The following is a 27,409-nucleotide window of genomic DNA, read 5'->3' as shown; positions in this document are numbered from 1 at the left end:
GACCAGATAATCAGTTTCGTTTGTGCTGTTAGTTAAGGGATTAAATAGTGGCCAGGACACTGGGGAGAACTGCCATGCCCTTCTTCAAAAAGTGGCCGTGGGATCTTTTACAGCCACCGGAAAGAGCAGACGGGGCCTCGGTTAACATCCCAACTAAATCCCGGAATTAGCCCGATGACAATTGTGGTTCGGGTGGATAACAAACACTGAGTGAGACATGTTACACTCCTGCTCTGTTGTTACCAGCAGCTGGAAACCCATACTTCACACTCACCTGCTAGGAGCTCGAGGGGTGATGTCAAAGGGGAGGCCGGGGGTGCCCAACTTTTTGGGAAAGATGTCAATCCACATCTGCAGCTTCCCCTGCACAAGAAACAAATTTAAGTCGCCTGCTGCACCACAGAGCGTTAACGCAGGATTAAGCTGAGCTGCAGACCCCCTTTTCACGGTCGGACAGCCTGTCGACATGCATGGCCTAGGCTCGCACATGAAGAACGGCCACACTCGAGCAAGGTGGCAGACACATAGGGAAGGCTCGGCAAGGTCCACCGTGGTATTTTCCCAATGAAGTTGTTCGCTAAATCACGGCCATCGCTTGTGGAGGCATACTCCAGGAAGAGTCAAGATCTTCAGGAGAGGAGAGGGTGGGGGTACAGTCACAGACCCTAGCACCAGGGTACACAGGCTTCAGCCTTGTGTGTGAGGGTGGGTGGTGGGGGGGGGGGGGGCGGTGAGGAAGTAATGCAGGCAGGCCATACAGGATTAAACAAATGGGTGGTGAATTTAAGCAATGGACAGGTGAAGGGTTTGGAAACATTTAAGGAATTGGGCGGATATTTGAGGGAATGAGCAATGACGGCAGATTGGGCTTTGGGGTCAGCTTCATGGAGTTCATGGGATGAGGACGACCGCTCAACTAGACCATAATCACTGACACGGACTTGATCAGCCCAAGGCCCCGGTTCTATCTTACTTAGAATTTACAGCACAGAAACAAGCCATTCGGCCCAGCTGGTCTATGCTACCATTTGTGCTCCACACATGCCTCCTCCTACCCTTCTTCATCCCACCCGATCAACACCGACCTTCTGTTCCTTTCTCCCTCATACGCTGATCTTATATCTATGGTTGCCAGTTTTGGACTCCCTCACAAATGGAAGCATCTTCTCTGCGTCTACCCTATCAAACCCCTTTCAGAATTCCGTCATTCCTCAGCTTTCTCTTTACTAGAGAAAAGGACCCCAGCCGGTTCAGTTGTTCATGATAGTTACAGTCTCTCAGTTCTGGTACCATTCGAGTAAATCTCTTTGCATTTTCTCCAGTACCTCTATATCCTTTGGATACGGAGACCAGTACTGTGCTCCGAGTGTGGTATAACTGAGGTTGTAGGCAAGTTTAACCTTGCAGCTCTTGGAATTTCACTGTAACGCTACAAGACCTCTATGTACTTTCCTGAGCTTGTGAGGGAAGGAATGGGATGAGATTCTGCACAAACAGCCGAATTTTAAGCATCAGCAAATTGCACTGGAGTTTACCTGCTCGATCCCTGGTTGAGTGTTGTTGAACAAAGTCCTGGTCTCCACATGCTCAGGCACCAGGTTCTGCAGTCGGAGAATGTGCAGAGCGAGTTGTTCTTCTGGGGGACCTGGGAAGCTGTAAGGAACCTTCTTCACCTCTGTACAGTAAGAAAGGAGGGAGATTTAAATCAGCCGTGGTGAAAGAGACTGCCTGAAACATGAACACCCACAATTTGCATTTACACAGCACCTTTAATATAGAAAAACATCCCAAGGCAATTCACAGGAGCATGTTAGATTTTGATGCGGAGGCAGATATAAGGAGATATTAGGACAGATGGCCAAAAGCTTCAAGAGACAGGCTTTAAGGAGCAGAGAGATTTAGTGAGGCAATTCCAGAGCATTGTGTCCAGGCAGCCAAATAGCAAGTGTCTCCTCTCTGCTGCCTGTACTAATTCTTCTGTGATTTCCCGAAATAAAAACAGCGAGCAATGGAAATCTTCTCACTTGGATCTTGTTTGAGATTTTTTTACTGCCTGGAACACACTCCCGCAGGAATGATCCTGTCCAAGTAACTCCTTAACTGTCCGACAGTACCGGGGATTGAAGGCTTCAGTTAAGTGGAGAGACAGGAGAAACTGGGATTGTTCTTCTTAGAGCAGAGAAGGTTAAGGACGGATTTAATAGGGGTGATCAAAATCATGAATGGTTTTGATAGAGTAGATAGGGAGGAACTGTTTCTATTGACGGGAGGGGTGGTAACCAGAAGGCACAGATTGAAGAAAATTGGCAAAGATTCAGAGGGGAGAGGAGGAGAATTTCAGTTACACAGCGAGTTGTTGTGATCCGGATCCTGCAAGCGGAAGCAGATTTAATGTTAACTTGCTGAAGGGAATTGGATAAATACCTGAAGGGGAAATATGTGCAGGGCAATGGGGAACGAGCAGGGGAGTGGGACGAATCGGGGAGCTCTTTCAAAGAGCCGGCACAGGCAGGATGGGCCGAATGTCCCCCCTCCCCCCCTCAGCTGTAACATTTTATTAAGTAGTCGTTTGGTAGTCCAGAACTTGAGTATTGCTGAAAATAGGGACACGTTGTGGAGGCTTTCCATCTCACACTCATCAGGACAATCCACAAGAATACCTTACATTGGTATTCTTGCAGATTGTCCTGATGAGTGCAAGACGAAAAGTTTCGACAACACTCGATATCCCGCTCAAAGCATTTAGCTTGGAATCATCTCACATCCTGAGCTCTGTCACGTAGACAGCCCTTACCGACCCCACCTCCCCGGCAACAACTATATCGTGTGTTTCCTCCTCCCTGCCCAAATGGACCAGCTCCTTACCAAAGTCCCCCAAGGAGAACTCCCGCTCTCCGATGGTAATTTTCTGGCCACTGTTGCGAAACACAGGCAGGGCATAGTTTTTCATGCTGCTCAGGTTGTTCAGCAGCTCTGTTGGCTTCAGCTGATCTCGCCACTGAGTGGAACCACCTCTGGAAAGAAAAACAACAACGTCTAACACAACCCCTTCCTTTCTCCTTTTTTTTGCCAAATTTATTTCACATTCCTTCCCTCTCCACCAGACTTTGCAACGTGCACTGAAGAGAGACATCGGACAACTTGGATGTCCCAAATTTCCTGTCCTGCCCGTCAAACGACTGCAAAGGGACCGGGAAACAGTCTTGAAGATGCTCACCCATGGGTTCTCCCTTCCTTTCCTGTCAGGAGGTTCCCTGAAGCATTTGCCTCAGGGGTGAGGCCATTTGGCCCCTCAGGTTGACACCATTATGGCTGTGCTCCCCTCATTTCCAATCTGATATACGCTAGCAGACTAAAATAGAAATTTATACAGCGCCTTTCATGACCTCAGATTTTCCAAATCGTTTTTACAGCGAATGGAGTACTTCCAAAGAGTAGAAATGTAGGAAACGTGGCAGCCAATATGCGCACAGCAAGCTCCCACACACAGCAATTAAATAAATTACCAGATTGTCTGTGTTAGTGGTTTGGATTCAGGGATAAATACTGGCCAGGCCACAGGAGAACTCGTTAGGTCTTGGAAATTGTGCCATGCGAATTTTACTTCCACCTGAGAGGGCGGTCTAATGTCCCATCCAATGGTAGCTCCTCCGGCAGCGCAGCACTGCCCCTCTGACAGTGCAGCACTCCCTCAGTACTGACCCTCTGACAGTGCAGCTCTCCCTCAGTACTGACCCCTCTGACAGTGCAGCACTCCCTCAGTACTGACCCCTCTGACAGTGCAGCACTCCCTCAGTACTGACCCCACTGACAGTGCAGCGCTCTCTCAGTACTGACCCCTCTGACAGTGCAGCACTCCCTCAGTACTGACCCCTCTGACAGTGCAGCACTCCCTCAGTACTGACCCCTCTGACAGTGCAGCGCTCTCTCAGTACTGACCCCTCTGACAGTGCAGCACTCCCTCAGTACTGACCCCTCTGACAGTGCAGCACTCCCTCAGTACTGACCCTCTGACAGTGCAGCGCTCCCTCAGTACTGACCCTCTGACAGTGCAGCACTCTCTCAGTACTGACTCCTCTGACAGTGCAACACTCCCTCAGTACTGACCCCTCTGACAGTGCAGTGCTCCCTCAGTACTGACCCCTCTGACAGTGCAGCGCTCTCTCAGTACTGACCCCTCTGACAGTGCAGCGCTCTCTCAGTACTGACCCCTCTGACAGTGCAGCGCTCTCTCAGTACTGACCCTCCGACAGCGCAGCGCTCCCTCAGTACTGACCCTCCGACAGTGCAGCGCTCCCTCAGTACTGACCCTCTGACAGTGCAGCACTCCCTCAGTACTGACCCCTCTGACAGTGCAACACTCCCTCAGTACTGACCCCTCTGACAGTGCAGCGCTCTCTCAGTACTGACCCTCCGACAGTGCAGCGCTCCCTCAGTACTGACCCTCTGACAGTGCAGCACTCCCTCAGTACTGACCCTCTGACAGTGCAGCACTCCCTCAGTACTGACCCCTCTGACAGTGCAACACTCCCTCAGTACTGACCCCTCTGACAGTGCAGCGCTCTCTCAGTACTGACCCCTCTGACAGTGCAGCGCCCTCTCAGTACTGACCCTCTGACAGTGCAGCACGCCCTCAGTACTGATCCTCTGACAGTGCAGCGCACTCTCAGTACTGACCCTCTGACAGTGCAGCACTCCCTCAGTACTGATCCTCTGACAGTGCAGCACTCCCTCAGTACTGATCCTCTGACAGTGCAGCACTCCCTCAGTACTGACCCTCTGACAGTGCAGCACTCCCTCAGTACTGACCCTCTGACAGTGCAGCTCTCCCTCAATACTGACCCTCCGACAGTGCAGCGCTCCATCAGTACTGACCCTCTGACAGTGCAGCGCTCCCTCAGTACTGACCGTCTGAGAGTGCAGCGCTCTCTCAGTACTGACCCTCCGACATCTCAGCACTCCCTCAGTACTGACCCTCTGACAGTGCAGCGCTCCCTCAGTACTGACCCTCTGACAGTGCAGCACTCCCTCAGTACTGACCCTCTGACAGTGCAGCGCTCCATCAGTACTGCCCCTCCAACAGCGCAGCGCTCCCTCAGTACTGACCCTCTGACAGTGCAGCGCTCTCTCAGTACTGACCATCCGACATCTCAGCACTCCCTCAGTACTGACCCTCTGACAGTGCAGCGCTCCCTCAGTACTGACCCTCTGACAGTGCAGCACTCCCTCAGTACTGACCCTCTGACAGTGCAGTGCTCGCTCAGTACTGTCCCTCCGACAGCGCAGCGCTCCCTCAGTACTGACCCTCTGACAGTGCAGCACTCCCTCAGTACTGACCCTCTGACAGTGCAGCGCTCCCTCAGTACTGACCCTCTGACAGTGCAGCACTCCCTCAGTACTGACCCTCCGACAGCGCAGCGCTCCCTCAATACTGCGATCCAACAGTGCAGCGCTCTCTCAGTACTGACCCTCCGACAGCGCAGCACTCCCTCAGTACTGACCCTCTGACAGTGCAGCACTCCCTCAGTACTGACCCTCCGACAGCGCAGCACTCCCTCAGTACTGACCCTCTGACAGTGCAGCGCTCCCTCAGTACTGACCCTCCGACAGCGCACCACTCCCTCAGTACTGACCCTCTGACAGTGCAGCACTCCCTCAGTACTGCCCCTCCGACAGTGCAGCGCTCCCTCAGTATTGACCCTCTGACAGTGCAGCACTCCCTCCGTATTGACCCTCCGACAGCGCAGCGCTCCCTCAGTATTGACCCTCTGACGGTGCAGCGCTCCCTCAGTACACCGCTGGAGTAATAGGCCAACAAGTGAAGCATAAGTAAAAGAAAATGAGCAATGAGCCAAGAAAACACTGAAATGGCTACGCAGATGAAGATGGTCTGAAATGTGCCCCTAAGCCCAGCAGAGAGTTGCACTTGAGCACCTTGGCACAGGAGCTGCTCTGACAGAGGAGTTGGTACGGCCATTGTACTACGTGGTCCCTCAAACCTCACGGAAAGACTTAAGCCTGTTGAGTAATTGACTTGTTTCACAGGGAGATCTGCAACCTCTGTTTCTCTCCCTCAGCCAACCGAGTACAAAAACTCAGTGGCTTATGACTGAGCTGTGCTCCCCCAGTAACTGCCAGCTGGCTCCCAGCAACTGGTGTGTAGAAGTTCTGTGTTGAGTCAGGGTAGACTGTGGGTGGGAACCTATAAAGCTGGGTGGCAAGTTCATCATACTGAACCAACAAGCAAGAGAAATGACCAGGTGGTTCATCGAGAGTCCCAATCTCATGATGCCAGCACCATTGAAATGAGACAACCTCCGATCTCCCCATTGGTACCCAAGCAGTACGAAAGCACTTTCATTGAAAGACCATTGGAAAATGTCCCAAGGAGCTTCCCTGGAGCTTTATCAGAAGAAAATTGACATTGAGCCACTTAAGCAGGCATTAGGGTGGGCGACCAAAAGCTTGGTCAAAGAGGTGGGTCTTAAGGAGCATCCTCAGGGAGGAGAGCGGAGGAGAGGTTTAGGGAGGGAATTCCAAGGCTTGGGGCCCAGGCAGCTGAAGGCCATGGTGGAGCAATTAAAATCAGGGACGCACAAGAGGCCAGAATACGGAGGAATGCAGAGATCCCAGAGGGTCGTCGGGCTGGAGGAAATTAGAGAAATTGGGAGGGGACAAGGCCATGAGGATGAGAATTTTAAAACAAAGGTGTTGCCTGACCAAGAGGCAATGTAGGTCAGTGAGAACAGGGGTGATGGGTGAACAGGACTTGGTGCGAGATAAGATAAGGGCAGAAAGGTTTTGGGTCAGTGTACCTCATGTTGTGTCCAACCCTGGAGCTTTCCTCCTCATCTGTGTAACCTCCTCCAGCCAAGACAACGCCCCACGATCTCTGCATCCCTACAATTCTGGATTCTCACGCGAACCCCGATTTTCATCGTAGAGCCATTGTGGCACAGAAGGAGGCTATTCAGCCCCTCGAGTTCATGCTGGCGCTCTCCAGAGCAATCCAGTCAGTCCCATTCCCCCACTCTATGCCTGTAGCCCTGCAAGTTTATTTCCCTCAAGTACCCATCCAATTTCCTCTTGAAATCATTGATCGTCTCCACTTCTGCTATTTTCGCAGGGAGTGAGTTCTGGGTCGTTCCCATTTTCTGTGTCAAAAAAAGAAGTTCTCGCCCACATCTCCCCCGCATCTATTGCCCAAATCATTCCACTACTGGTGGCCGTACCTTCAGCTGCCGAGACCCTAAGCTCTCAAGTTCCCTCCTTAAACCCCTTTCTCCTCCTTTTAGACACTCCTTGAAACCTACCTTTCCAACCAAGTTTTAAGTCCTAATATCTCCATATCTCGGGGTTAAATATTTGTTTGCTTATGCCCTCTGTGCAGTACCTTGAGACGTTTTCCTCGGTGAAAGGCGCTATATGAATGTTGTTGTCCCTTCTACGCAGTTTCGCAGTTTGAAGTGACTCACGTGCAGTATGTTCGGGGAAGGCCACAGCGGGCTCCGAACCGCGACAGGAACCGGTTTTCCAAGTCCACCACCGTCTCTCCGATTTTGTCATCCTGGCTGATTAAATCATAGTCGTACACGGCAACTCTGAGATCTTTGTTCAGTGGAATGGTGGCCTGAAGTTGAAACATTCTGCAGAAAGAACGTCCGCTGTGAGAAACAATAGTTCTTTTATTTACAATTAAAAATCAGCTCTCTCCCCCCCCCCCCCCCGCCCCCCCATTGCTCCTGACTGCCTCTGGGGTAGAGTTTTGCAGAGACGCCGGCAGCCGTTTCCTGCGATCCCCAGCAGGCCAGTCTCCATCTCCGAACCCAAGTCGTGAGTGCTGCCATTATAGCTGAGATTGACTCTGCTCTCATGCTGACCACGTGCACACTCTCACCATCACTCAGCTCTCACTCGCAGCTCCCTGCGTCACACTCTGGAGACTCCGCATCAAGTGACAGACTCAGCAGTGACAGGAGCCTCGCGGCGACGGGCAAACAATCTGCTAAGAATCAGCCCCTCCGTCACTGCTGAGCTGACAGACAGGAATGAATTGCTGTGAGGAGAGGCTGTGGATGCTGGGAATGATTACGGTGGAGAAGAGGAGGCTCAGGTCTGATCTCATGGAACAGTTGAAGATCCTAAAGGGCGTAAACAAGGTCGCCATCGATGGAAGCTGGCCAAAGGGGATAGTGAGCAGGAGGTCCGTCGCACGTTTCCTCCCATTTATTTTACTATTGGCTTCTGTGCAACAGGAGAATCGGGGGAGGGTCTGTCAATTCACAATCATCTGTTTTACAATCTGGCACAAAGACGGGATCAATGCCAATAGATTCAGGAAAGACTGAACAGGCTGGGTCTCCTCTCCAGAAAAGAGAAGGCTGAGGGGTGACCGAATAGAGTTCCTTACGACTATGAAAAGGTTTGGTAGGGTAGACATAGAGAAGGTGTTTCCACTTGTGGGGGGGGAACCAAAACTTGGGATTATAAATACAAGATGGTCACTAAATGTACACAAATCATTAAAGGTGGCAGGGTAGGTTGAGAAAGCAGTTAATAAAGCTTACAGGATCCAGGGCTTTAACGACAGGGGCACAGAGTACTGGAACAAATAAATGATGGTAAACCTGTCTAAAACACTGGTTTGGCCTCAACTGGAGTATTGTGTCCAGCTCTGGACACCACACTTGAGGAAGGATGTGAAGACTTGAGAGGGGATGCGGAAAAGATTCACGACAATAGTTCCAGGGATGAGGAACTTCAGTTATGTGGATCGGCTGGAGAAGCTGGGTCTGTTAGTCTTGGAAAAGAGAAGATTGGTCGAGGTGTTCAAAGCCACGAGGGCTCTGGACAGAGTAGAGAGGGAGAAACTGTTCCGATTGGTGGAAGGAGCGAGAACCAGAGAACTACACATAATTTGAGGTGATTAACAAAACAAGCAACGGCAACATGAGCAAAAGCATTTTTCCCCCACAGTGAGTGGTTCGGATCTGGAATGCACTGCCTGACAGTGGCTTTCAAAAGGGAATTGGCGATGAGGAAATAGCAGGGGAGTGGGTCGAGGTGAGGTGCTCTTGCAGAGAAGGGCCAAGTGGCCTCCTTCTGTGCTGTAACCATTCTATGATGCTCTGAAATCCAAACGGGAATTCTGGAACTCCGAGCCACAGCTGACATCCAGGAAGAATGGCACGGTAAGAGAGGCACCAGAAGACGAGCACTGCTCTCAGGCTAAGTTGTAAAAATTGAAGGAGAAAATGGAAAACATCAAAGAGAATCATTGCACTCTTTTGCAGCTTGTTTTTTTTTAATCGATTTAAATTTAAGCCGCAACTTACTTGCCAAAGACAGGGTTGAGATTATTGGCAATGTAATGTTCTCGATCATCAATTAACTCCTTTCCCAGTGCGATTTTAATGTAGGGGTCACACTATCAAAAGAAGAGTTACAGTCAATGAACTGGTTAAACATGTTTGACAACCTATTCTCGCTGAGATCTCCCTGCTTCTTTAAAGCTCCCTCAAGCTTCCAATACAAACAGAATATTCCATCAGTGCAACTCCTCTAGTCTTGTTCCATCAATCAAGACAAACAGGTCCCCCAGTCGAAGACTAACTGGCCATCCTCAACAACAATGTGCATTTAGATAGCACCTTGAAAATTGTAAAGCACTCAAAGCTACCCAGGCGTGTTAACAAACAAAATTTGGCACGTGAGGAGATATTCGGGCTGATGACCAAAAGTTTGGTCAAAGGGGTAGGTTTTAAGGAGTGGTTTTACGGAGAAGAGAGAGGCGGAGAGGTTTGGGTGGAGAATTCCAGATTAGAGCTGTAAGCCATGGCTGTCATAGTGGGGTGATGGGTGCTAAGTGGCCAGAATCGGAGGGTACAGGACAATGACTGGAGTACAGCAGATGACAGCTTCACTTGGATCCAAAGCCGACCTGCCCCAGGAGTGCCTGACGCAACACTGGATCCCTGAAATGGGAATGGTTCCATTCCCCATCTGAGACATCATTCATCTCGACGAGCACAAAATTCACAGGGGAAAAAATAAGTGCCGAGCTCCAGAGGCCAATTGTTACCTAACTCACCCTTCAGGAAACTGACGGGATTGGATGCCATGCTGGTCTTACACTCCACTCCAAGGACAGCAATATCAGGCGGGGATGGAAAACCCGCTTTCCAGGCTGTCGTGTTAGGTTAAAATTTCCCTCTCAACTATCCGTAAATTTTCTGGATGACTTCCTCCTGTGAAACTTGGTAAGGGGTAAAGGCATGGCCAAAGAGCGGGATTCTGAGCGGGTTTTTCCCTAAAGTGCGAAGGTCACTGGACAGGGATACAGTTGCTAAACATACAGCAAAGCTGAAGGAAAGGGGATGGGGGACAAGGAAGAGTCATCTCAAAGCAGAGGGAGTGTGTGCAGCTTGTAAGGTTAAGGCAAAAAGATATCAAAACTGGAGAAACTTCTTCACCCAGAGAATGGCTGGAATATGGAACTCGCTACTTCAAGGAGTAGTTGAGGCGAATAGCATAGATGGAGTGATAGATAGGCATCTGGTGAATAAAGGAATTGAAGGATATAATGATAGGGTGAGATGAGGTAGGGTGGGAGGAGACTCGTGGAGCACCATCAGTTTCTGTCATTTTAATTTCCCACCTTGCTCTCACCCTGACACCTCTGTCCTCAGCCTCCTGCAGTTTTCCAATGAAGCTCCACACAAGCTCAAGAAACAGCACCTCATCGTTCGATTAGGCACTTTACAGCCTTCTGGACTCAACAGCAAGTTCGACAATTTCAGATCAGAACCACTGCTCCCATTTTGTTTCCTTTTCTTTGCAAATTTCAGTCTCTTTTTTCTCTTTTTTTCAGCAGGCATTATCCTGCCATTCACACCTCCTCCAGACACATCTTTTGTTTCTTTACTTGTCCCATTACTCCTCACTTTGGCCCTACGCCACCAACTGTTTTGTCATTGAATCTCTCCTGCCTTCCAACATGACCCTTTAGTTCTTTATCCACCCTCCCCCCCGTTTCACTTCCTTGAAACCAATTACATTTCCAACTTGTCCCAGTTCTGATGAAAGGTCATCGACCTGAAATGTGAAGTCTGTTTCTCTCCACAGTTGGTGCCTGACCAGCTGAGGATTTCCAGCACTTTCTGTTTTTGAATGAGTATGGATGACCTCTCTCAGTGCTGTAGATTCAGAGAATGAGGAGGCCTTACAGTCCTTTGAAAGGACTGTCCAATTAGTCCCACTCCCAAAAGCTCTTTTCCCATAGCCATCAAATTTCTCCCCTTCAAATACATATTCAACTCCCTTCTTACTCTTGAATCTGCTTCCACTGCCCTTTCAGGCATCACAACAATTCACGGCATTCAAATAGTCCTTGTAAAACACTGGCCAGTATTTCCTCTTTCAGAAGCTGACAGACCCATTTCTAGTATTTGATGCTTTCTCGCTCGGTGTCGAAGATTGCCCCTTTCTCGTGAAGGCCGCAAACACGTACCGCCCCGTTACGATCCTTTGGCTGGAGGCCAAGAGCTCGGACGATGTAAACTCTCACTAAACAGACCTGCGGCTCACTGGAAGGCAACTGGCGGAACTGCGATGGTGGGAGAGGCTTCGTAGGGTCTTCTGGAGAGGGTAGATTCGAAATGAACCCTAAAAAAAAATTGGGGGGGGGGGGGAAAAAGTAAAAATGACAATCCAGGATTTCAATGATCCATTCTGCCTATCAAGCTTCCCCCCAACATTCCAGCCTAGAATTGAACATTTGAACCCTCAAAGGACATTCATTCCCTGCTTTGCAGATCAGTCGAAACCTTCATGACCCTTTGAGTCTGTGCTGGCCCTTTCGAAGAGCAATCCAGTTCCTACTGCTCACTCACTCTCTTTCCCGTAGCCCTGTGAATTTCCTCTCAAGTATTTACCCCTTTTTAAAATTACTTTTGAATCGGTTTCCACCATTCAATCAAGCAATGTTTTCTAAATCCTCCTGTCACCTCTAGTTCTTTTGCCAATCATCTTAAATCTGTGTCCTCTGGTTATCGACTCTTCTGCTACTGGAAACAGTTTCTCTTTATTTACTCCAGCTAAACACTTCCTGATTTTGAACACCTCTATCAAATCTCCTCTTAGCCTTCTGTGCCCCAAGGAGAACAATCCTAGCTTCTCCAGTCAATCCATCTAACAGTAATTCCTCATCCCTCAAACCATTCTAATGAAATCTCTTCTGTACCCTCTCCAAGGTTGTCACGTCCTTCCTCAAGTGTGGGGCCAGCAATGGACACAATACTCCAACTGGGCCCCAACAAGTGTTTTATATGGTAATTTTTAAAAAAAATTATTTTTGATAGATTTCATGACACTTTTATTTTCCCCCGCAGAACTTTTGACAGCATACTCAAGCTATCCCCTTGGCATGCATCGAATTTTGAAGCGCTGAATGACTTAAGGAAAATTTAGGAGGCTGTGCCCCGATGTGAGGCCTCACTAGTCGGAAGTGCTGGTCTGGGGATCAGTGCGAGAGGATTTCACCCATTACCTTGGGCTTGTGCCCCCGTCTAACAAAATTTCAAAGCACCCAAATCTTACAACCAAGACGTTGCTTGGGTTTCTGTTACACTTGGTGCTGTACCGTCTACCTGTACTGCGAAGCACCTACATGTGCAAACAGAGGGCAGAAAGGGCCTCGGTTTCAGGCCTTATCTCATAGACTACTGCACTGGAGCGCCAGCCTGGAGTTTGCCCTCAGGCCTCTGAAGTGGGATTTGAACCACAACCTTCTGACTCTGGGGGGGGGGGGGGGGGGCACGAGAGTGCACCTGCATTTATGTAACGCCTTTAACGTAATAAAACATCCTAAGCTGTCTCACAGGAGACAAAAATGGACTCCATGCCACATAAGGAGATATGAAAACAGGTGACCAAAAGCTTGGAGCATCTGAAAGGAGGAGAGGTTTAGGGAGGGATTTGCAGAACGTAGGGCCCAGGCTGCCGAAGCACAGCCACCAATGGTGAAGCTATGGAAATCGGATAAAAAGAAATCCAGACCAGCTGACTCAGATTCCCTGGAACTGTCAACGACCTAAAGGAATGACTGATCTACCTCCTGAACTGTTCCTCTGCTGATTACCTTAAATTCGCCCACAACCATCGGATCCTCGAGATCCCCGTACGCTTTGCTGCGATACAGCTTGAAGGTGTTGCAGAAATCTTGAAGCCCTTGAACTGTGGCACATCTTCCAGCGGGTGTGGATAAATCTGCATGAGAGAGAGAGAGAGAGAGAGAGAGGCAGGGGGAGAGGCAGAGGGAGAGAGAGGGGCAGAGGGAGGGAGAGGGGCAGAGGGAGGGAGAGGGGGCAGAGGGGGAGGGAGAGAGGGGCAGAGGGAGAGAGAGAGAGAGAGGGGCAGAGGGAGGGGGAGAGAGGGGCAGAGGGAGAGGCAGAGGGAGGGAGAGAGGAGCAGGGGCAGAGGCAGAGGGAGGGAGGAGAGGGGGAGAGGGGCAGAGCAGAGGGAAAGAGGGGCAGAGGGAGAGAGGGGGAGGGAGAGAGGGGCAGAGGGGCAAAGGGGGAGGGAGAGAGGGGCAGAGGGAGAGGCAGAGAGAGGGAGAGGCAGAGGGAGGGAGAGAGGGGGAGAGGGGCAGAGGGAGAGGCAGAGGGAGGGAGAGAGGGGGAGAGGGGCAGAGGCAGAGGGAGAGAGGGGCAGAGGGAGAGAGGGGCAGAGGGAGAGGAGGAGAGAGGGAGAGGGGGAGAGAGGGCAGAGGGAGAGGGGGAGAGAGGGGCAGAGGGAGAGAGAGAGGGGCAGAGGGAGAGAGAGAGGGGCAGAGGGAGAGAGAGAGAGGGGCAGAGGGAGAGAGAGAGAGGGGCAGAGGGAGAGAGAGAGAGGGGCAGAGGGAGAGAGAGGGGCAGAGGGAGAGAGAGAGAGAGGGGGAAGAGGGAGAGAGAGAGAGGGGAAGAGGGAGAGAGAGAGAGGGGCAGAGGGAGAGAGAGAGAGGGGCAGAGGGAGAGAGAGAGGGGCAGTGGAGAGAGAGAGGGGCAGAGCGAGAGGGAGAGGGACAGAGCGAGAGGGAGAGGGACAGAGCGAGAGGGAGAGGGACAGAGCGAGAGGGAGAGGGACAGAGCGAGAGGGAGAGGGACAGAGCGAGAGGGGCAGAGGGAGAGAGAGCGAGGGACAGAGGGAGAGAGAGAGGGACAGAGGGGGGAAGAAGAGAGGGACAGAGGGGGAGAGAGAGGGACAGAGGGGGAGAGAGAGGGACAGAGGGGGGGAAGAGAGAGGGACAGAGGGGGAGAGAGAGAGGGACAGAGGGGGAGAGAGAGGACAGAGGGAGAGAGAGAGGGACAGAGGGGGGGAAGAGAGGGACAGAGGGGGAGAGAGAGGGACAGAGGGGGGAGAGAGAGGGACAGAGGGGGGGAAGAGAGAGGGACAGAGGGGGAGAGAGAGGGACAGAGGGGGGAGAGAGAGGGACAGAGGGGGGGAAGAGAGAGGGACAGAGGGGGAGAGAGAGGGACAGAGGGAGAGAGAGAGGGACAGAGGGGGGAAGAGAGGGACAGAGGGAGAGAGAGAGGGACAGAGGGGGGGAAGAGAGGGACAGAGGGGGAGAGAGAGGGACAGAGGGGGAGAGAGAGGGACAGAGGGGGAGAGAGAGGGACAGAGGGGGGGAAGAGAGAGGGACAGAGGGGGAGAGAGAGTGGACAGAGGGGAGAGAGAGGGACAGAGGGAGAGAGAGAGGGACAGAGGGGGGGAAGAGAGGGACAGAGGGGGAGAGAGAGGGACAGAGGGGGAGAGAGAGGGACAGAGGGGGAGAGAGAGGGACAGAGGGGGGGAAGAGAGAGGGACAGAGGGGGAGAGAGAGAGGGACAGAGGGGGAGAGAGAGAGGGATAGAGGGAGAGAGAGAGGGACAGAGGGGGGAAGAGAGGGATAGAGGGGGAGAGAGAGGGACAGAGGGGGAGAGAGAGGGACAGAGGGGGAGAGAGAGGGACAGAGGGGGGAAGAGAGAGGGACAGAGGGGGAGAGAGAGAGGGACAGAGGGGGGGGAGAGAGGGACAGAGGGGGAGAGAGAGGGACAGAGGGGGGAGAGAGAGGACAGAGGGGGAGAGAGAGGGACAGAGGGAGAGAGAGAGGGACAGAGGGGGGAAGAGAGGGACAGAGGGAGAGAGAGAGGGACAGAGGGGGGAAGAGAGGGACAGAGGGGGAGAGAGAGGGACAGAGGGGGGAGAGAGAGGGACAGAGGGGGAGAGAGAGGGACAGAGGGAGAGAGAGAGGGACAGAGGGGGGGAAGAGAGGGACAGAGGGGGAGAGAGAGGGACAGAGGGGGGAGAGAGAGGGACAGAGGGGGAGAGAGAGAGGGACAGAGGGGGGGAGAGAGAGGGACAGAGGGAGAGAGAGAGGACAGAGGGGGAGAGAGAGAGGGACAGAGGGGGGGGAGAGAGAGGGACAGAGGGGGGAAGAGAGGGACAGAGGGGGGAGAGAGAGGGACAGAGGAGAGAGAGAGGGACAGAGGGGGGAAGAGAGGGATAGAGGGGGAGAGAGAGAGGGACAGAGGGGGGGGAGAGAGAGGGACAGAGGGGGGGAGAGAGAGGGACAGAGGGGGAGAGAGAGAGGGACAGAGGGGGGAGAGAGAGGGACAGAGGGAGAGAGAGAGGGACAGAGGGGGAGAGAGAGAGGACAGAGGGGGGGAGAGAGAGGGACAGAGGGGGGAAGAGAGGGACAGAGGGGGGGAGAGAGAGGGACAGAGGGAGAGAGAGAGGGACAGAGGGGGAGAGAGAGGACAGAGGGAGAGAGAGAGGGACAGAGGGGGGAGAGAGAGGGACAGAGGGGGGGAGAGAGGGACAGAGGGGGGGAGAGAGAGGGACAGAGGGGAGAGAGAGAGGGACAGAGGGGGGGAGAGAGAGGGACAGAGGGAGAGAGAGAGGGACAGAGGGGGAGAGAGAGAGGGACAGAGGGGGGGGAGAGAGAGGGGACAGAGGGGGGGAAGAGAGGGACAGAGGGGGGGAGAGAGAGGGACAGAGGGAGAGAGAGAGGGACAGAGGGGGGGAAGAGAGGGATAGAGGGGGGAGAGAGAGAGGGACAGAGGGGGGGGAGAGAGAGGGACAGAGGGGGGGAAGAGAGGGACAGAGGGGGGGGAGAGAGAGGGACAGAGGAGAGAGAGAGGGACAGAGGGGGGGAAGAGAGGGATAGAGGGGGGAGAGAGAGAGGGACAGAGGGGGGGAGAGAGAGGGACAGAGGGGGGAAGAGAGGGACAGAGGGGGAGAGAGAGGGACAGAGGGGGGAAGAGAGGGATAGAGGGGGGAGAGAGAGAGGGACAGAGGGGGGGGAGAGAGAGGGACAGAGGGGGAGAGAGAGGGACAGAGGGGAGAGAGAGGGACAGAGGGGGGGGAGAGAGAGGGACAGAGGGGGGGAGAGAGAGGGACAGAGGGGAGAGAGAGAGGGACAGAGGGGGGAGAGAGAGGGACAGAGGGAGAGAGAGAGGGACAGAGGGGGGAAGAGAGGGATAGAGGGGGGAGAGAGAGAGGGACAGAGGGGGGGAGAGAGAGGGACAGAGGGGGAGAGAGAGGGACAGAGGGGGGGAGAGAGAGGGACAGAGGGAGAGAGAGAGGGACAGAGGGGGGAAGAGAGGGATAGAGGGGGGAGAGAGAGAGGGACAGAGGGGGGGGAGAGAGAGGGACAGAGGGGGGGAAGAGAGGGACAGAGGGGGGGGAGAGAGAGGGACAGAGGAGAGAGAGAGGACAGAGGGGAGAGAGAGGGACAGAGGGGGGAAGAGAGGGATAGAGGGGGGAGAGAGAGAGGGACAGAGGGGGGGAGAGAGAGGACAGAGGGGGGAAGAGAGGGACAGAGGGGGGGGAGAGAGAGGGACAGAGGGAGAGAGAGAGGGACAGAGGGGGGGAAGAGAGGGATAGAGGGGGGAGAGAGAGGGATAGAGGGAGAGAGAGAGGGACAGAGGGGGGAAGAGAGGGATAGAGGGGGAGAGAGAGGGACAGAGGGGGGGAGAGAGAGGGATAGAGGGGGGAGAGAGAGAGGGACAGAGGGGGGGAGAGAGAGGGACAGAGGGGGGGAAGAGAGGGACAGAGGGAGGAGAGAGAGGGACAGAGGGGGGGAAGAGAGGGATAGAGGGGGGAGAGAGAGAGGGACAGAGGGGGGGAGAGAGAGGGACAGAGGGAGAGAGAGAGGGACAGAGGGGGGGAAGAGAGGGATAGAGGGGGGAGAGAGAGAGGGGACAGAGGGGGGGGAGAGAGAGGGACAGAGGGGGGGAAGAGAGGGATAGAGGGGGAGAGAGAGAGGATAGAGGGGGAGAGAGAGAGGACAGAGGGGGGGAGAGAGAGGGACAGAGGGGGAGAGAGAGGGATAGAGGGGGAGAGAGAGAGGGATAGAGGGGGAGAGAGAGAGGGACAGAGGGGGAGAGAGAGGGACAGAGGGGGAGAGAGAGGGATAGAGGGGGAGAGAGAGAGGGATAGAGGGGGAGAGAGAGAGGGACAGAGGGGGAGAGAGAGGGACAGAGGGGGAGGAGAGAGAGGGACAGAGGGAGAGAGAGAGGGACAGAGGGAGAGAGAGAGGGACAGAGGGGGGAAGAGAGGGATAGAGGGGGGGAGAGAGAGGGACAGAGGGGGGAGAGAGAGGGACAGAGGGGGGGAGAGAGAGGGACAGAGGGAGAGAGAGGGACAGAGGGAGAGAGAGAGGGACAGAGGGGGGGAAGAGAGGGATAGAGGGGGAGAGAGAGAGGGGACAGAGGGGGGGAGAGAGAGGGACAGAGGGGGGAAGAGAGGGACAGAGGGGGAGAAGAGAGGGACAGAGGGGGGGAAGAGAGGGACTGAGGGGGAGAGAGAGGGACAGAGGGGGAGAGAGAGGGACAGAGGGGGGAGAGAGAGAGGGACAGAGGGGGAGAGAGAGAGGGACAGAGGGGGGGAAGAGAGGGACAGAGGGGAGAGAGAGGGACAGAGGGGGAGAGAGAGGGACAGAGGGGGAGAGAGAGGACAGAGGGGGAGAGAGAGGGACAGAGGGGGGAGAGAGAGAGGGATAGAGGGGGAGAGAGAGAGGGACAGAGGGGGAGAGAGAGGGACAGAGGGGGGAGAGAGAGGGACAGAGGGGGGAGAGAGAGGAACAGAGGGGGAGAGAGAGGGACAGAGGGGGAGAGAGAGGGACAGAGGGGGAGAGAGAGAGGGACAGAGGGGGGGAGAGAGAGGGATAGAGGGGGAGAGAGAGAGGGACAGAGGGGGAGAGAGAGGGACAGAGGGGGAGAGAGAGGGACAGAGGGGGAGAGAGAGAGGGACAGAGGGGGGGGAGAGAGAGGGACAGAGGGGGGAGAGAGAGGGACAGAGGGGGGAGAGAGGGACAGAGGGGAGAGAGAGGGACAGAGGGGGGAGAGAGAGGGATAGAGGGGAGAGAGAGGGACAGAGGGGGAGAGAGAGGGACAGAGGGGGGGAGAAGAGAGGGACAGAGGGGGGGGAGAGAGAGGGACAGAGGGGGGAAGAGAGGGACAGAGGGGGGGAAGAGAGGGACAGAGGGGGAGAGAGAGGGATAGAGGGGGAGAGAGAGGGACAGAGGGGGAGAGAGAGGGACAGAGGGGGGGGAGAGAGAGGGACAGAGGGGGGGAAGAGAGGGACAGAGGGGGGGAAGAGAGGGACAGAGGGGAGAGAGAGGGACAGAGGGGGGAGAGAGAGAGGGACAGAGGGGGGAGAGAGAGGGACAGAGGGGGGGGAGAGAGAGGGATAGAGGGGGAGAGAGAGAGGGACAGAGGGGGAGAGAGAGGGACAGAGGGGAGAGAGAGGGACAGAGGGGGAGAGAGAGAGGGACAGAGGGGGGGAGAGAGAGGGACAGAGGGGGGAGAGAGAGGGACAGAGGGGGGGAGAGAGAGGGACAGAGGGGGAGAGAGAGGGATAGAGGGGGAGAGAGAGGGACAGAGGGGGAGAGAGAGGAAGAGGGGGAGAGAGAGGATAGAGGGGGAGAGAGAGGGACAGAGGGGAGAGAGAGGGACAGAGGGGGGAGAGAGAGGGACAGAGGGGGGAGAGAGAGAGGACAGAGGGGGAAGAGAGAGGGACAGAGGGGGGAGAGAGAGAGGACAGAGGGGGAGAGAGAGAGGGACAGAGGGGGGAGAGAGAGGGATAGAGGGGGAGAGAGAGGGATAGAGGGGGAGAGAGAGGGAAAGAGGGGGAGAGAGGGACAGAGGGGGAGAGAGAGGGAAGAGGGGGGAGAGAGAGGGACAGAGGGGGGAGAGAGAGGGACAGAGGGGGGGAAGAGAGGGACAGAGGGGAGAGAGAGAGGGATAGAGGGGGAGAGAGAGGGACAGAGGGGGAGAGAGAGGGACAGAGGGGGGGAGAGAGAGGGACAGAGGGGGGGAGAGAGAGGGACAGAGGGGGAGAGAGAGGGAAGAGGGGGGAGAGAGGACAGAGGGGGAGAGAGAGGACAGAGGGGGAGAGAGAGAGGGACAGAGGGGGGAGAGAGAGAGGACAGAGGGGGAGAGAGAGAGGGACAGAGGGGGGAGAGAGGGAGAGAGGGAAGAGAGGGAGAGGGGAGAGAGAGGGACAGAGGGGGGAGAGAGAGGGACAGAGGGGGAGAGAGAGAGGGACAGAGGGGGGGGAGAGAGGGATAGAGGGAGAGAGAGGGTAGAGGGGAGAGAGAGGGACAGAGGGGGGGAGAGAGAGGGACAGAGGGGGGAGAAGAGAGGGACAGAGGGGGGAGAGAGGGACAGAGGGGGAGAGAGAGGGACAGAGGGGGAGAGAGAGAGGACAGAGGGGGGGAAGAGAGGGACAGAGGGGGGGGAGAGAGGGACAGAGGGGGGAGAGAGAGGGACAGAGGGGGGGAAGAGAGGGACAGAGGGGGAGAGAGAGGGACAGAGGGGGGGAGAGAGGGACAGAGGGGGGGAGAGAGAGGGACAGAGGGGGAGAGAGAGGGACAGAGGGGGGGGAGAGAGGGACAGAGGGGGGGAAGAGAGGGACAGAGGGGGAGAGAGAGAGGGATAGAGGGGGGGAAGAGAGGGACAGAGGGGGTGAGAGAGAGGGACAGAGGGGGGGAAGAGAGGGACAGAGGGGGGAGAGAGAGGACAGAGGGGGGGGAGAGAGAGGGACAGAGGGGGGAATGAGAGGGACAGAGGGGGAGAGAGAGGGGACAGAGGGGGAGAGAGAGGGACAGAGGGGGGGAGAGAGAGGGACAGAGGGGAGAGAGAGGGACAGAGGGGGGAAGAGAGGGACAGAGGGGGGGAAGAGAGGGACAGAGGGGGAGAGAGAGGGACAGAGGGGAGAGAGGGACAGAGGGGGGAGAGAGGGACAGAGGGGGGAAGAGAGGGACAGAGGGGGAGAGAGAGGGACAGAGGGGGGGAAGAGAGGGACAGAGGGGAGAGAGAGGGACAGAGGGGGGGAGAGAGGGTCAGAGGGGGGAAGAGAGGGACAGAGGGGAGAGAGAGGGACAGAGGGGAGAGAGAGAGGGACAGAGGGGGAGAGAGAGGGACAGAGGGGGGAGAGAGAGAGGATAGAGGGGGAGAGAGAGGGACAGAGGGGGAGAGAGAGAGGGACAGAGGGGGGGAGAGAGAGGGACAGAGGGGAGAGAGAGAGGGACAGAGGGGGGAGAGAGAGAGGGATAGAGGGGGAGAGAGAGGGACAGAGGGGGGAGAGAGAGGGACAGAGGGGGGGAGAGAGGACAGAGGGGGGAGAGAGGGACAGAGGGGGGGAGAGAGGGACAGAGGGGGAGAGAGAGGGACAGAGGGGGGGAGAGAGAGGGACAGAGGGGGAGAGAGAGGGACAGAGGGGGGGAAGAGAGGGACAGAGGGGGAGAGAGAGGGACAGAGGGGGGGGAGAGAGGGACAGAGGGGGAGAGAGAGGGACAGAGGGGGGAAGAGAGGGACAGAGGGGGGGGAGAGAGGGACAGAGGGGGGAGAGAGAGGGACAGAGGGGGAGAGAGAGACAGAGGGGGGAAGAGAGGGACAGAGGGGGGGAGAGAGGGACAGAGGGGGGAGAGAGAGGGACAGAGGGGGGAAGAGAGGGACAGAGGGGGGGAAGAGAGGGACAGAGGGGGGAGAGAGAGGACAGAGGGGGGAAGAGAGGACAGAGGGGAGAGAGAGGACAGAGGGGAGAGAGAGGGACAGAGGGGGGGAGAGAGAGGGACAGAGGGGGGGAAGAGAGGGACAGAGGGGGGAGAGAGAGGGACAGAGGGGGGAAGAGAGGACAGAGGGGGGAAGAGAGGGACAGAGGGGGAGAGAGAGAGGGACAGAGGGGGGGGAGAGAGGACAGAGGGGGGAAGAGAGGGACAGAGGGGGGAGAGAGAGGGACAGAGGGGGGAGAGAGAGGGACAGAGGGGGGGAGAGAGGGACAGAGGGGGAGAGAGAGAGGGATAGAGGGGGGGAAGAGAGGGACAGAGGGGGGAGAGAGAGGGACAGAGGGGGAGAGAGGGACAGAGGGGGGAGAGAGAGGGACAGAGGGGGGGAAGAGAGGGACAGAGGGGAGAGTGAGAGGGACAGAGGGGGGAAGAGAGGGACAGAGGGGGAGAGAGAGGGACAGAGGGGGGAGAGAGAGGGACAGAGGGGGAGAGAGAGAGGGACAGAGGGGGGAAGAGAGGGACAGAGGGGGGAAGAGAGGGACAGAGGGGGGAGAGAGAGGGACAGAGGGGGGGGAGAGAGGGACAGAGGGGGGAGAGAGGGACAGAGGGGGGAGAGAGAGGGACAGAGGGGGGAGAGAGAGGGACAGAGGGGGAGGAGAGAGGGACAGAGGGGGGAGAGAGAGAGGGATAGAGGGGGGAAGAGAGGGACAGAGGGGGGAGAGAGGGACAGAGGGGGAGAGAGAGGGACAGAGGGGGGGAGAGAGGGACAGAGGGGGGGGAGAGAGGGACAGAGGGGGGGGAGAGAGGGACAGAGGGGGGAGAGAGAGGGACAGAGGGGGAGAGAGAGGGACAGAGGGGGAGAGAGAGGGACAGAGGGGGAGAGAGAGAGGGACAGAGGGAGAGAGAGAGGGACAGAGGGGGGGAAGAGAGGGACAGAGGGGGGGGAGAGAGGGACAGAGGGGGGGGAGAGAGAGGGACAGAGGGGGGGAGAGAGGGACAGAGGGGGAGAGAGAGAGGGACAGAGGGGGGAAGAGAGGGACAGAGGGGGGGGAGAGAGGGACAGAGGGGGAGAGAGAGAGGGACAGAGGGGGGGAAGAGAGGGACAGAGGGGGGGGAGAGAGGGACAGAGGGGTGAGAGAGAGAGGGACAGGGAGGGGGGGGGAGGAGAGGGACAGAGGGGGGAGAGAGAGGGACAGAGGGGGAGAGAGAGGGACAGAGGGGGAGAGAGAGGGACAGAGGGAGAGAGAGAGGGACAGAGGGGGGGAAGAGAGGGACAGAGGGGGGGGAGAGAGGGACAGAGGGGGAGAGAGAGAGGGACAGAGGGGGGGAAGAGAGGGACAGAGGGGGGGGAGAGAGGGACAGAGGAGGGGAGGAGAGAGAGGGACAGAGGGGGGGAAGAGAGGGACAGAGGGGGGGAAGAGAGGGACAGAGGGGGAGAGAGAGGGACAGAGGGAGAGAGAGAGGGACAGAGGGGGGGAAGAGAGGGACAGAGGGGGGGAAGAGAGGGACAGAGGGGGGGAAGAGAGGGACAGAGGGGGGGGAGAGAGGGACAGAGGGGGAGAGAGAGAGGGACAGAGGGGGGGGAAGAGAGGGACAGAGGGGGGAGAGAGAGGGACAGAGGGGGGAGAGAGAGAGGACAGAGGGGGGAGAGAGAGGGACAGAGGGGGAGAGAGGGACAGAGGGGGGAGAGAGAGGGATAGAGGGGGAGAGTGAGGGACAGAGGGGGGAAGAGAGGGACAGAGGGGGGAGAGAGGGACAGAGGGGGGGGAGAGAGAGGGACAGAGGGGGGAGAGAGAGGGACAGAGGGGGAGAGAGGACAGAGGGGGAGAGAGGGACAGAGGGGGAGAGAGAGGGATAGAGGGGGAGAGTGAGGGACAGAGGGGAGAGAGAGAGGGATAGAGGGGGAGAGAGAGGGACAGAGGGGGAGGAGAGAGGGGACAGAGGGGGAAGAGAGGGACAGAGGGGGGGTAAGAGAGGGACAGAGGGGGGAGGAGAGAGGGACAGAGGGGAGAGAGAGAGGGACAGAGGGGGGAGAGAGAGGGACAGAGGGGGGGAGAGAGGACAGAGGGGGAGAGAGAGGGACAGAGGGGGGAGAGAGAGGGACAGAGGGGGGGAGAGAGGGACAGAGGGGGGAAGAGAGGGACAGAGGGGGGAGAGAGAGGGACAGAGGGGGGGAGAGAGAGGGACAGAGGGGGGAGAGAGAGGGACAGAGGGGGGAGAGAGGGACAGAGGGGGAGAGAGAGGGATAGAGGGGGAGAGAGAGGGACAGAGGGGAGAGAGAGGGATAGGGGGGAGAGAGAGGGACAGAGGGAGAGAGAGAGGGACAGAGGGGGGAGAGAGAGGGACAGAGGGGGGGGAGAGAGGGATAGAGGGGGGAGAGAGAGGGAAAGAGGGGGAGAGAGAGAGGGACAGAGGGGGAGAGAGAGAGGGACAGAGGGGGAGAGAGAGAGGGATAGAGGGGGAGAGAGAGAGGGACAGAGGGGGAGAGAGAGAGGGACAGAGGGGGAGAGAGAGAGGGATAGAGGGGGAGAGAGAGAGGATAGAGGGGGAGAGAGAGAGGGATAGAGGGGGGAGAGAGAGGGATAGAGGGGGGAGAGAGAGGGACAGAGGGGGAGAGAGGGATAGAGGGGGAGAGAGAGAGGGATAGAGGGAGGAGAGAGAGAGGACAGAGGGAGAGAGAGGGACAGAGGGGGAGAGAGAGGGACAGAGGGGGAGAGAGAGGGACAGAGGGGGAGAGAGAGGGAAGAGGGGGAGAGAGAGAGGATAGAGGGGGAGAGAGAGGGACAGAGGGGGAGAGAGAGAGGACAGAGGGGGAGAGAGAGAGGGATAGAGGGGAGAGAGAGAGGGATAGAGGGGGAGAGAGAGAGGGATCAGAGGGGGAGAGAGAGAGGGAGGGGAGAGAGAGGGACAGAGGGGAGAGAGAGGGACAGAGGGGAGAGAGAGAGGGATAGAGGGGAGAGAGAGAGGGATAGAGGGGGAGAGAGAGGACAGAGGGGGAGAGAGAGGGATAGAGGGGGAGAGAGAGGGATAGAGGGGGGAGAGAGAGGGACAGAGGGGGAGAGGAGAGAGGGATAGAGGGGGAGAGAGAGAGGATAGAGAGGGGAGAGAGAGGGACAGAGGGGAGAGAGAGAGGGATAGAGGGGAGAGAGAGAGGGATAGAGGGGGAGAGAGAGGGACAGAGGGAGAGAGAGAGGAAGAGGGGGAGAGAGAGGGATAGAGGGGGAGAGAGAGAGGGATAGAGGGGGAGAGAGAGGGACAGAGGGGGAGAGAGAGAGGATAGAGGGGGAGAGAGAGAGGGATAGAGGGGGAGAGAGAGAGGGACAGAGGGGGAGAGAGAGGATAGAGGGGGAGAGAGAGAGGGATAGAGGGGGAGAGAGAGAGGGATAGAGGGGGAGAGAGAGGGACAGAGGGGGAGAGAGAGAGGGATAGAGGGGAGAGAGAGAGGGATAGAGGGGAGAGAGAGAGGGATAGAGGGGAGAGAGAGAGGGACAGAGGGGGAGAGAGAGAGGGATAGAGGGGGAGAGAGAGAGGGACAGAGGGGGAGAGAGAGGGACAGAGGGGGAGAGAGAGAGGGACTAGAGGGGGAGAGAGAGAGGGATAGAGGGGAGAGAGAGGGATAGAGGGGGAGAGAGAGAGGGATAGAGGGGGAGAGAGAGGGACAGAGGGGGAGAGAGAGGGATAGAGGGGAGAGAGAGAGGGACAGAGGGGGAGAGAGAGGGACGAGAGGGGAGAGAGAGAGGGATAGAGGGGGAGAGAGAGAGGGACAGAGGGGAGAGAGAGAGGGATAGAGGGGGAGAGAGAGAGGATAGAGGGGGAGAGAGAGGGACAGAGGGGGAGAGAGAGAGGGATAGAGGGGGAGAGAGAGAGGGAAGAGGGGGAGAGAGAGGGACAGAGGGGGAGAGAGAGAGGGATAGAGGGGGAGAGAGAGAGGGACAGAGGGGGAGAGAGAGGGACAGAGGGGGAGAGAGAGAGGGATAGAGGGGGAGAGAGAGAGGGACAGAGGGGGAGAGAGAGAGGGATAGAGGGGAGAGAGAGAGGGATAGAGGGGGAGAGAGAGGGACAGAGGGGGAGAGAGAGAGGGATAGAGGGGGAGAGAGAGAGGGATAGAGGGGAGAGAGAGGATAGAGGGGGGAGAGAGAGAGGGACAGAGGGGGAGAGAGAGGGACAGAGGGGGAGAGAGAGGGACAGAGGGGGAGAGAGAGAGGGATAGAGGGGGAGAGAGAGGGACAGAGGGGTGAGAGAGAGGGACAGAGGGGAGAGAGAGGGATAGAGGGGGAGAGAGAGAGGGATAGAGGGGGAGAGAGAGGGACAGAGGGTGAGAGAGAGAGGGACAGAGGAGAGAGAGAGAGGGATAGAGGGGGAGAGAGAGAGGGATAGAGGGGAGAGAGAGAGGGATAGAGGGGGAGAGAGAGAGGGATAGAGGGGGAGAGAGAGAGGGATAGAGGGAGAGAGAGAGGACAGAGGGGAGAGAGAGGGATAGAGGGGGAGAGAGAGAGGGATAGAGGGGGAGAGAGAGAGGGATAGAGGGGAGAGAGAGAGGGACTAGAGGGGGAGAGAGAGAGGGACAGAGGGGGAGAGAGAGGACAGAGGGGGAGAGAGAGAGGGATAGAGGGGGAGAGAGAGAGGGATAGAGGGGAGAGAGAGAGGGACAGAGGGGGAGAGAGAGAGGGATAGAGGGGAGGAGAGAGAGGGACAGAGGGGGAAGAGAGAGGGACAGAGGGGGAGAGAGAGAGGGACAGAGGGGGAGAGAGAGAGGGATAGAGGGGTGAGAGAGAGGGATAGAGGGGGAGAGAGAGAGGGACTAGAGGGGAGAGAGAGAGGGATAGAGGGGAGAGAGAGAGGGATAGAGAGGGAGAGAGAGGGACAGAGGGGGAGAGAGAGAGGGATAGAGGGGGAGAGAGAGGGACAGAGGGGGAGAGAGAGAGGACAGAGGGGAGAGAGAGAGAGGGACAGAGGGGAGAGAGAGAGGGACAGAGGGGGAGAGAGAGAGGGATAGAGGGGTGAGAGAGAGGGATAGAGGGGAGAGAGAGGGACAGAGGGGGAGAGAGAGAGGGATAGAGGGGGAGAGAGAGGGACAGAGGGGGAGAGAGAGAGGGACAGAGGGGGAGAGAGAGAGGGATAGAGGGGTGAGAGAGAGGGATAGAGGGGGTGAGAGAGAGGGATAGAGGGGAGAGAGAGAGGGTTAGAGGGGGAGAGAGAGGGACAGAGGGGAGAGAGAGAGGGACAGAGGGGAGAGAGAGGGACAGAGGGGGAGAGAGGAAGAGGGGAGAGAGAGAGGGATAGAGGGGGAGAGAGAGAGGGATAGAGGGGGAGAGAGAGAGGGATAGAGGGGGAAGAGAGAGGGACAGAGGGGGAGAGAGAGAGGGACAGAGGGGGAGAGAGAGAGGGATAGAGGGGAGAGAGAGAGGGATAGAGGGGGAGAGAGAGAGGACAGAGGGGGAGAGAGAGGGACAGAGGGGGAGAGAGAGGGATAGAGGGGGTGAGAGAGAGGGACAGAGGGGAGAGAGAGAGGATAGAGGGGGAGAGAGAGGAGAGGGGGAGAGAGAGGGACAGAGGGGAGAGAGAGAGGGATAGAGGGGTGAGAGAGGGATAGAGGGGAGAGAGAGGGACAGAGGGGGAGAGAGAGGGACAGAGGGGGAGAGAGAGAGGGATAGAGGGGGTGAGAGAGAGAGGGACAGAGGGGGAGAGAGAGAGGGAAGAGGGGGAGAGAGAGGGACAGAGGGGAGAGAGAGAGGGACAGAGGGGGAGAGAGAGGGACAGAGGGGGAGAGAGAGAGGGACAGAGGGGGAGAGAGAGAGGGATAGAGGGGAGAGAGAGAGGGACAGAGGGGGAGAGAGAGAGGGAAAGAGGGGGAGAGAGAGAGGGACAGAGGGGAGAGAGAGGAAGAGGGGAGAGAGAGAGGGATAGAGGGGGAGAGAGAGAGGGACAGAGGGGGAGAGAGAGGGACAGAGGGGGAGAGAGAGAGGGACAGAGGGAGAGAGAGAGAGAGGGATAGAGGGGGAGAGAGAGAGGGACAGAGGGGGAGAGAGAGAGGGACAGAGGGGAGAGAGAGAGGGACAGAGGGGGAGAGAGAGAGGGATAGAGGGGGAGAGAGAGAGGACAGAGGGGGAGAGAGAGAGGGACAGAGGGGTGAGAGAGAGAGGGACAGAGGGGAGAGAGAGAGAGGGATAGAGGGGGTGAGAGAGAGGGATAGAGGGGGAGAGAGAGAGGGAAGAGGGGAGAGAGAGAGGACAGAGGGGGAGAGAGAGAGGGACAGAGGGGAGAGAGGAGAGGGATAGAGGGGGAGAGAGAGGGACAGAGGGTGAGAGAGAGAGGGACAGAGGGAGAGAGAGAGAGGGATAGAGGGGAGAGAGGAGAGGGGACAGAGGGGGAGAGAGAGAA

General features: G+C 57.0%; 1 protein-coding gene across 1 annotated transcript in view; it reads right to left on the bottom strand.

Annotated features, from left to right (window-relative positions):
• Positions 1-27,409, bottom strand: part of LOC137357112 (myoferlin-like) — a 138,015-nt gene that overhangs the window by 22,886 nt on the left and 87,720 nt on the right. The window contains 9 exon segments of the mRNA XM_068023148.1: positions 275-363; positions 1,536-1,675; positions 2,866-3,014; positions 7,476-7,646; positions 9,336-9,427; positions 11,510-11,643; positions 11,646-11,664; positions 13,139-13,221; positions 13,224-13,266. Coding sequence (XP_067879249.1) covers positions 275-363; positions 1,536-1,675; positions 2,866-3,014; positions 7,476-7,646; positions 9,336-9,427; positions 11,510-11,643; positions 11,646-11,664; positions 13,139-13,221; positions 13,224-13,266 — 920 coding nt within the window.

Source organism: Heterodontus francisci, chromosome 47 (assembly GCF_036365525.1).
Source record: "Heterodontus francisci isolate sHetFra1 chromosome 47, sHetFra1.hap1, whole genome shotgun sequence".
Classification (NCBI taxonomy): Eukaryota; Metazoa; Chordata; class Chondrichthyes; order Heterodontiformes; family Heterodontidae; genus Heterodontus; species Heterodontus francisci.
This window is presented reverse-complemented; position numbering and strand designations above follow the sequence as displayed.